The 10,007-nt window shown below is 32.1% G+C and overlaps 2 protein-coding genes across 3 annotated transcripts; one reads left to right on the top strand and one right to left on the bottom strand.

Moving 5' to 3' along the window:
- Positions 1–452: 452 nt before the first annotated feature.
- On the bottom strand, positions 453–2,203 carry LOC143912783 (decapping and exoribonuclease protein-like). Of its 2 annotated transcripts, none has more exons than XM_077432157.1 (5): positions 2,157–2,203; positions 1,497–2,037; positions 1,137–1,398; positions 920–1,058; positions 453–840 (listed from the first exon to the last, which is right to left on the bottom strand). In XM_077432157.1, exons 2-5 carry the CDS (start codon positions 1,984–1,986, stop codon positions 580–582), a joined length of 1,152 nt encoding a protein of 383 aa, XP_077288283.1. In that variant the 5' UTR covers positions 1,987–2,037; positions 2,157–2,203; the 3' UTR covers positions 453–579. The 2 variants fall into 2 exon arrangements, with proteins under 2 accessions (XP_077288283.1, XP_077288282.1); XM_077432156.1 differs by having other exon boundaries at positions 2,117–2,176.
- Positions 2,204–3,310: 1,107 nt separating this feature from the next.
- Gen (XPG-like endonuclease) lies at positions 3,311–9,992 on the top strand. The gene is made up of 11 exons (XM_077431887.1): positions 3,311–3,434; positions 3,516–3,610; positions 3,713–3,908; positions 3,982–4,071; positions 4,196–4,349; positions 4,416–4,551; positions 4,623–4,790; positions 4,873–5,041; positions 5,114–5,306; positions 5,395–5,472; positions 8,962–9,992. Exons 1-11 carry the CDS (start codon positions 3,372–3,374, stop codon positions 9,990–9,992), a joined length of 2,373 nt encoding a protein of 790 aa, XP_077288013.1. The 5' UTR covers positions 3,311–3,371.
- Positions 9,993–10,007: the final 15 nt, after the last annotated feature.

The following is a 10,007-nucleotide window of genomic DNA, read 5'->3' as shown; positions in this document are numbered from 1 at the left end:
TGGTAATATGAGCGCGCGATATAATTTTATTTTATTTTGAGTTGATAAAGAACTATGGCGATTAATATAATATGGCAATAATTTGTTTCAAATAACACGCGTGTTTACGGTTGCAATTAATCGGCGCGTCTCATTATCATATAATAAAAAAAAATTAATTAATATTTTTCAAGCACGGATAGTCTGCGCCCGACTAATTGAGAGCTTAATATGAATATTAAATCACATACTAACTGAGAGTGACTCAAAAATACCCAATGTATACAGATCATTTTTAGGTCAAAAGGAAAGCCATAATATTTGATAAATCTGTTTCATATAAGTATTCATAAATAAAAATATTATTATTATGAGTGAGTACTTCGTACACACTCACGATATTAGCTTGCTAGCCTTAATTTAAATATTGCATGTAAAATGGGTGGATATAAAAACAATTCTTTTTTTTTTTTTAACACATTTATTTATAAAATATAATACATATGTATGTATATAGCAGTATGTAGTTACATTAAAATGTAAATTTAAAAGTCAAATTTTATGTAGACTTAAAATGGTTTTATTTAAGACTACATATTGTCATTTTGAATTCATTTTTTCGGTGATTCCATCAATAAACCAACTGAATTTATATGGTCTTATTTCATCACGCTCTTTCTTACTCACAACCACCGGTGATCGTAATTTTCTTTCAAAAAATATTTCAATCATGGGAATTTTCTTGATATCCATATCTGGTGTCCAATCAGGTACTTTTGAAAGCTCTTTAGCGATACAATTTTTGACGAACGACAAGAAACTATCAAGAAAATTTAAACAAACATCAGGTGACCAGTAACCCTAAAATCATCATAAAATTAGATACAGAACAATTATTTGAAATATTTCAACAATTTTTTTATCGATTTCAATGTTTTACTTCGCCTATATCAACCATGTCTGATATATCATATCTACGTAAATCATTTATGACGCCATCAAAATTTCTGATGCCGATCACAATGCTTTTCAGCCCTGAAAAATAGCTCTGAGTCCAAATTTCCCTTGATTTAAATCTCCTAAAAATAATTTAATAAATTATATTCTACAATATTGTAGTACAAGAATAGTCATAAAAGTGTATGTTGATTTCATACCTAAAATTTCTGTGCGCGTCATCATATGCACTCGTTTTAAGTTCGACAAATTTTTTCTGATTAAGCTCGTCAATGATTTTTTCTTCAGAACTGTCATTGATATCAGATACTGGTGATAATTCATCACCGCACTCAATCATAATACCATCCATTTCAGCAGCATATAATAAACGATGACTACCAAGTTTATTTTCAAATATACATCCAAATTCTTCGCCTTCTATCACTTGTGAATCTGTGTCCGGTTCTGAATCTGGCGTTTCTAAAAAATAATTACATCATATGAGTAATTAATAGACTACGACAAAATTGATCAGATACTGCTAATATTAATGAATTTACATAGTTAAATTGTTATACTTGAAAGTAAATGTTGCTCAAACTTGTATCCCCAACGAGAGCAACGCTGCATTCGTTCATTCGACATTTCTTCTCCCTTTAAGAACGCGAGATAGATGTTTCCTTGAAACAAGCATGCTGAATACAATTCCGGATCTCTGTCTTGATAAGGTAGATTGGCAAGCTTTCTTAGTACTTGTCGATTGCAAATAAAGCCAACGCCGTCAAAGGTCTCAGATGAAAACTTTTCGGCCAACGACGGATGAGAGCTTAGATGTCGATAAAAGGTAAAATGGTGATTTTCAGTCCGTTTTTCCGATTCATTTTCACCTATGGTGAGATCCAATTTGATTTTCTTTCTGTAAAATCTCTGCCATCGTAGGTATCCCAATTGCTCGGTACTAACATAAGGTGTCCCTTTGGCATCGACGCTAAAAAAACCAACTACACTTGGTGATTTTGTTTCTGGCCATTCTCCTGTGTAGTTTCTCTGTATTGTATGTAATTCCATTATAATGTTTACCGTGGTTTCGAAACGTAGCACGTATATATGAAATGATATCTGAAAATTGAATTCGTAAGTATACAAAAATATACAAATATATTCAATTGAAAGGTAAAAAAAGGTAAAAAGCGCATACAAATACTATACGTATTAAAATGAAATAAACAAACACTAACCAAAGAAGCGAAGCTGTCAAACAATCAAGGTAGCCAACCTAAACACTAAAACGGAACATAACAAATAATCTGCAAAAAATATTACGAAAAGTATTCAATCGATAAACTGGACCTCAGAATAAAAATGGAAGTCATTGGCCATGCGACAATTTTTGGCCAATTGAATTTAAATAATTTATTCACACCAATTTACGATAATTTACAGGAGCGCACAAGGGCACAAAAAGTAGTGGAAACAATAATCAATGCTACAATGCTAATTCCCCCTCTTCACAACATGTATTGAAGAAGCCCAGAAGTTTACACTGGCCTAACAACATGGTACTGCTATTAATTGCATGTTGGCATTTTGCTCCCACCACAAATGTGGAAATAGGAAGCCAAGGGTAGTATTAGTCCAACTTGAAGAGGAGGTACAAAGTTATTGACTTCAATTTAAAGTTAATGCTCTCTCTACACGTTGGCTCAACATTACGGTGCTGTTATTCATCGCACATTGGCATTCTGCTTTATAAATATACCCTTCCATAGAATATTGTTGATCTAAAACATTCCATACGTCGGGGGGATTTGACGAGCTCAGAGGGTTAAAAGTACAGGGACTATTAGAACCGAATACACTTTTTTTGCTACTTTGTTATGGTAACGTTTTTGACGAGAAAAGGCGCATATATACATTACAGATTATAGGAATAGAATACCAACACACAATGTGATAGGTTAGTGTGTGATAGTATAATATGCCGCATATTACACTATGGATCGTGATTCTAGTATTGTGAATTTCAAAATAGCCCGGAGTCGCTACTGATTATTACAATACTGACCTATTACACTATCAATACGGATCACGATAATCGTGAATCTTGTGATAATATTGATAGTGTAATATGCCCCAATGGATGACAGAACCGTTATGTTGGCCCAATTTGAAGAAAGACCTTAAGAAATAAGATCTCTGCGAAATTTCTGAGTATCTTTTGTTTCTTTAATAGTGTTCTTGTTATATATACCAACTAATCCAACAATATATGAGTGTCCAAAATGGGGCTTTTTTACTCTTATATAATTTATTGTCGGAAAAAACGTTTGAAAAATATTGCTAGAAAGACATGGCCAGATTTCCAAAGATTTAAGTGAATATATTATGGCGCGAATATTGACGTTTAAGAGCTGTCATGTGCAAGTTGTTTACTGTACTTTTCGAGATTTAAAATGGGAGTGAAAGGTCTTTGGAATCTATTAGCACCATATGCTCAAACACAACCATTATACCAAGTATTTTATTATTAAAAATTACTTTCACGTATTTTAATCTTTTAATTTTAAAATTATATGTTATTAATTTTGATGTCGCAGCTTCGAGGTGAAAAAGTCGCTATAGATCTATCAGGGTGGGTTTGCGACAGCCAAAATGTAGCTGACCAATTTGTTCAACCACGCTTATATCTAAGGTAGTTATTATTCCACGATTTATGATAAAATATTCGTGACTAGTGCATAACTTATTTTATTTTTATTTAATTTGAATTACACTAAATTTGAAACATTTTCAGAAATTTATATTTTCGTGCAAGCTATCTTGTAATGAATGGCATTACTCCTATATTCGTATTAGAAGGAGAGGCTCCTAAATTAAAGCAAAATACTATGGCAAATCGAAATTTGATACAATTTCAAAATCATCCAAATGCAAAAAGACTACGAAAGCCATGTACTAAAAGAACCCGCTTTAAAAGTGTATTAACACAAGTATGGTTTTAAATAGTTTAAAATATGTTAATTTTTGTGGAGATTTGTATTGATTGTTTTGAAATGGTTTTAGTGTGAAAAACTTTTGAATAGTATGGGTTTGGAATGTGTCCGAGGTTTTGGTGAAGCTGAGGCTATGTGTGCTCATCTCAATGCTACTGGGGTTTGCTTGACGTTTATTAATTACTTATTTTTTAGACTTTAAACTCTTATAATATGTTGATCTTTAATTGCAGTATATAATTCACCATACAATGTGTTAAAATTCAATTTTTGTATTTTACTAGGTAGTCTCTGCCGTAATATCTCAAGATTCAGATTGTTTTGTATACGGTGCAACACGAGTATACAGAAACTTTTCTATATCCAATTCTGGAACTAGTGCCGCTAATTCTGGCTCTGTTGATGTGTATGATTTGAACAAAATCAGAAATACTCTCGGTAAGTTAAATGTTGTTCTTAACTAAAACAATATTTATTATTTAATGTTGCGATTGATTTTGACAGATTTTGGCAGGAACAAAATGGTTGCTTTGGCTCTACTCTGTGGGTCTGATTATAATGGAAGTGGAATTGAAGGAGTTGGAATCACGAATGCAATAAACTTTTTAAAAACCTGTTCGAATGAAACAGTACTTAACAAGTATAAAAATATATATATGATACATATATTACTATTTCTGAATTAAATATTCGACTTTTTTATTATCTTAGACTTTCATCCTGGGTTTCTGAACCACATGTATATGACAATATTTCAAAATCAATAGACAATCCAAATCTTTGCTCTGGTTGTGGTCATCATGGTAATATTCGCTCACATACCCGCCACGGTTGTAATTATTGTAAAACTTCGATTGGTTGCAGTGTAACAGACTACAAGTATATTAATCGCATTTGCAAAGTTTTATTGAAATGTTTATTTAGATTGTATGGTTGCTTATTTATTGTTTTAATATTTTAGGGATCGTCTTCAGCAATTAAAAATTGAATCGTCAATTCGCAATAAAATTCTTAAGAATCCATCTGATTTTCCAAGTAGAGATCTGATTGATGAATATTTGATTGACAAAGAGGTCACTCCAGAAAATTTTAAATCCTGTTGGCGATCACCAGATCTGATCAAATTTGTCGTTAGTAGTATTACGCAAGCAATAATTTTATGATAATTTAGTTGTATTATGATATATAAATTAAAATTTTAGAAATTGATGTCACAATCTTTGGACTGGAAAGAAATATATTGCGTTGAAAAGTTTTTGCCACTTATAACAAAATGGCAACTCATGTGTAAAGCTAAGAACAACAATTCGACAGATATTTTTGTATATGTCAATGATTGTAATAATCATCTTTGGATAAAACCACTGTTTATAAAGAAATGTAGAAACCCTAAAGGTAATTAACTTTTATAATATATACTTAAATCCTTTTTGATGACATCATAATACGCATGTATAATATATTTAATTTAATTTTCTTCTAGGAGTTGCTTGTTATGAAATAGTGTGGAAAGATTCAGATGGTCATTACGAAGGATTAATATCTGATGATCAATTTGAAGGTGAATTTATTAGTATTTAAATTATATTAGCACATAGGATACCACGGGCTATTGCTAAAGAAACAGGCGTGCGGCGGGGAGAATTTGCGCTAATCTTTGCATAAAACTGTAACTGTTTAAAATGTCATATCTCTTTTACCAGTAAACGTATAAAAGTGAAATTTGAAATGCAGTTTCGTATGGACTATCTTAAAATTTCGTAATTGTAAAATCAGTAAAAGTCAAACTGTGAGTCGCGTACTAATAAAATAAATAATTAAAATGTGTATAAATATGGCAAATATACATATTTTATAAATAAACAAAAAAAATCTAGCAGCAGTGAACCTTTGTGTAACAAAAACAACAAATGTCGTTATTTGAAACCTATAAATACAATGCAGTCAGATGCAATTCCATATGCGCTTTGGAATTGCCGACATCCAACAAGGTTAATCCTCTTTCGTCATAAATAACAATATCAGTGAGAGAATTTTAGGACATCGGCAAAATCTAAGAGGAACATAAAACAGATGTGAGAAAAAAAAAAGGTCCCCCCAAAATGTGTTTATTACCTAGTGCAGTGGTTAGTAACCAGGAGTCAAGTGTAGGCAATAAATTACCGAAGAAATATAAAAGGGCACATAGTAAACAATGGTGATATTTTCTTCAGAACATGAATATAAAAAAAATCAAACATATTTATTCAACTAAAAACACAAAAAAAGCACTCACCCAGCAAACTGCACCCCTTATGTAGATATTCACATTTGATTGATTGGTAGATATTTACACAATATTTATTTAAAAGTTTCCTTTATATTATAATATATTATCGATAAACTCACTTTATGTATATTTTTATTATTTACACACACACACGTTATTTAAACACAATATGAAATTCGTACACTGATGAAATTTTATATCTAATATTTTTTTTTTGTATGGTAGTCTTGATAACACTTTCCAACATGTAGTGGAATTTTACATTGTTTACACATAAAAGCACTCAGTTTACGAATTTTTAGTTTTGCACACACTCGACAATTACGTCTCACTAATTTATTCGTTTTTTCATTAGTTATTTTCACTAATTCATGATCTTTTATGAAACCACGTAGTCTTTCGTTCGGATCAATGCTGGGAGTCCTCGTCATGACAGAAGTTGAAGGTATATTGGAATGTGTGTCTGATGTACCTGGTGTATTGGAAATGTTACTCTGAAGCCATGCCTCTGCGACTTTCAGCATAAACTCTTGGAATTTCCAATTCGTCCCATTCAACTTTTTGTGGATATGATAAGCGTTCAAAATTCCGCAATGCATCAGATACATTGCGGCTTTCTTCGTCCACTTGATGGTTTTCCGTGAAACGGGGTTGTACGATAGGTACTGATCCGCGAGATCGACTCCACCCATAAATTTATTATAGTCCATGATGCTGATTGGCTTCTTGATGGGTTGATTTGTTTTCCTGTCGATTTTGCCAGTTTCTACAATTTGCGCCTGATGGATGGTTGAAATAATTCTGACGTCTCGTTTTTTGTTTGTCTTCCAAATTTGAATCAATATATCCCCCTTTCTTCGATGTATTGATTCATGAATTTGTAAGCGGGCGTTTTTCAAAATTTGCGGTAAGCCACGATTTTTTCTAATAGTTCCGCATATTCTTGTTTTAGCTCCCAATAAATTGGTAGCTAAATTAACGCTATTGTAATAATTATCAGCGTAGACATCGTACCATTTATTTAAGTACGGAGATAACAAATCGGTGATAGTGTTATTCAAAGAAGTACCTACACCCGAATACAATTTGAAATTACAAATATAGCCACTTTTTGCTTCACATATCATCCTATTTAGAATCCCGTACTTAACGATCTTCATAGGGTTATACACCTTGCATTTGAGGCGCCCCCTCCACGGTATCATGCCTTCGTCCAAAGACAGGTTTTGCGTCGGTGTGTACGTCTCTTGAAACTTTTTCGTGAAGTAGTCTATTATGTTTTGAATTTTAATTAGGCGATTTGGACTGCCGGTCGGAATCTTCTCATTGTCAGAAAAGTGGAGATACCTTAAAATCTGCTGAAATCTATTTCTGCTCATCGTCTTTCGAAAATATGGAGTTTCGATAAGAGGATTGGTGCTCCAATAGTCGCTGATGGAATTTTTTCTGACAATAGCCATTATCAGAACTAATCCGAACCATTTTTTTAGCTCGGGAACGAGAACATCTCTCCATTTTCGCGAGTGTGTGGAAGTTGGATATTTGATATTATTTTTGGCATAATATCGGTTTGTCTCCTCGGCTATAATACCAAATAAATCATCTCCAATGAAGAGTGAAGTCACGTCTCCCACGTTAGATGGATTATCAGGAAAAATGTTCAATCCTGGTAGTCCTTCAAAGCTGTTGAGATTTCTAGGAGGATCAAATTCGGACCAATCCAATGTCACATCAGGGATACCTTCTTCTGAAGAATTTTCAGATTCTGACTGGTTGACACGTGGTTCTGAAGTTTCTGACTCAGAATCTCCACTTTCTTGGACATAAGCCTCATCGATGTCTTCTTCACCTTCGCTAGGAGGTTGAGAAAGTTGGTCTTCGAAAGTCTCGTCAAAAAATGAATCTTCTCTCTCAGCCATTTTATAACGATAACACAAAACAGAAAACACGAAATTTCACAATAAAATCAGAGTTTTATAAAATAGTCACAAAAACACAAAATCCATTTATAACAATAACACAACAGAAAACACGAAATTTCACAATATAATCCAAAAGAGTTTCACAAAAACACAAAATCCAAAAAATAGAATCCAAAAAGCATCGAAAATCAAAATAGTCAAAGATATCAAATAGAACACGAAATCTAAAAAATAACGCGTATATTTATCGATAAACGTTTCCTCGTCACGGTCAGAAAAGGACTGAAATGATCTCGACCTTTCTGAAAATATAGCACCCTTATTTTTTTCTACCTATATCTTTTCTACGAATTAGTAAATATGTCAATAGAAAAAAAATCTGTTATGCATATGTGAACATATGTGAGCTTTCGCTGGTTTCGAACCTCTGAAAAGGTCGATGACGATCTGTTCTATTATTTTTACAAGCCTCCTATACGCTTTAGTTAAATAAAATAAAATTTGAGACATCTTCGGCATAACCAAAGAAATATTTTGTAAATTTAAAGAAATATTTGGTACATTTGCTATAGTCCAGTTTCTAACCTTCTGGATTTTTCAGTATCGACTATTTTTAAATTATTTTAGTTAAATATCACCAACGACATCTTTTACTAAGCCCCGATATGAATAAATTACAAGAAATACGAGGTTCAACGTGTTTTTTCTTTATATGAAGTAGGAGTGACGCAACGCACAAATTTGTGCGCACGGTAGCCAGAGGAAGTTTTTCAAACGCACAAATTTGTGCGCACGGTATCCTGCGTGTTAGTATTATACTGTATAACAATATTGACATAACACTTTTATTTTATTATAGAGAAAAGTGAAGAGGATTTGTGGACAACTGTTGAACAACAATATTTAGTAGAAATTGCCTATCCTGAAATAATAGAGACGTTTATGTCTTTAAAAAAAAATAAAAAGAAACCTAAAGTCACCAAAAAGGTTGCTAAAAGTAAAAAATGTGAATCTAAAAATATGGACAATTGCAATGACAATGTTGTTAATGTAGAATTAGAACATCTTAATGTGAGTATGAAAAATCTCAGTATAAAAAATAACGCAATGAAAAATATTAGAAAACGGAAAGGGGTATCTGAAGTAAGTTTTAAAACCAAACCTCGAAAATATAAAAGAAAAGGTTTAGAAAATAATAATACAAGCCAAAGAAAGATTGATTCATTTTTAAAAATCCAACAGAGCAAGGTAAACAAAAATTTATTTGATAAAGATTCGTGTCAAAAGGAAAGCAAAATGGATGTTGTAGATATGAATTCATGTAGCCTCTTAAGTGTCAAAAATCATATAAGTCGTTTTCAAAATAAACTTGAAACTACTGATACATCTTTAAATCCATTTGATCTTGATTCCACAAATGATGACATTGACAACAGCGAACTATCACATATTATTGATGGTATATTGGAGAGGAAGGATAATTTTTATGATAATATATTTGATGGAAACTGCTCAACTCCACTTAAAGAAATTCAAAATATTTCATCATTTAATAAAATGACACCACATATTGAATCTAAAAAAATATTTATACAAAATCAGTGTAGTAGTACTCCTTTATGTTCAAACACTGGACGAATGAGTCACTTTTTTGGAGATTTGAATGAGGTTGATGATGCATTTGAAAAGTCTCTCGATTTAAAGAATTACCAAAATGAAAGCCATAAACGCAATTCATCTCAAATTCATTCGATGAAAAAATCGTGGAAAAATCATTACAAAACGTTACATTTGTCCAAAAACGAAAAACTCCAAAATTCCCAAGAAAATATACTTAATTACACGCCATTGTTAGAACGAATAAGAAGATTGAAAGAAAGCAATCATTAAAATGGAATAAATTTG

Source organism: Arctopsyche grandis, chromosome 6 (genome assembly GCF_051622035.1).
Source record: "Arctopsyche grandis isolate Sample6627 chromosome 6, ASM5162203v2, whole genome shotgun sequence".
Lineage (NCBI taxonomy): Eukaryota > Metazoa > Arthropoda > Insecta > Trichoptera > Hydropsychidae > Arctopsyche > Arctopsyche grandis.
This window is presented reverse-complemented; position numbering and strand designations above follow the sequence as displayed.

Bases quoted from the DNA above. Each gene is read 5' to 3' on its own strand.
- LOC143912783 (XM_077432157.1), bottom strand. From the start codon at position 1,986: ATGGAATTACATACAATACAGAGAAACTACACAGGAGAATGGCCAGAA. The intron at 1,399-1,496 runs GTATAACAATTT...ATTATTTTTTAG, and splicing joins TGAGCAACATTTACTTTCAA to AAACGCCAGATTCAGAACCG. The intron at 1,059-1,136 runs GTATGAAATCAA...AATTATTTTTAG, and splicing joins GACGCGCACAGAAATTTTAG to GAGATTTAAATCAAGGGAAA.
- Gen (XM_077431887.1), top strand. From the start codon at position 3,372: ATGGGAGTGAAAGGTCTTTGGAATCTATTAGCACCATATGCTCAAACA. The intron at 3,435-3,515 runs GTATTTTATTAT...TTGATGTCGCAG, and splicing joins AAACACAACCATTATACCAA to CTTCGAGGTGAAAAAGTCGC. The intron at 5,473-8,961 runs GTGAATTTATTA...ATTTTATTATAG, and splicing joins ATCTGATGATCAATTTGAAG to AGAAAAGTGAAGAGGATTTG.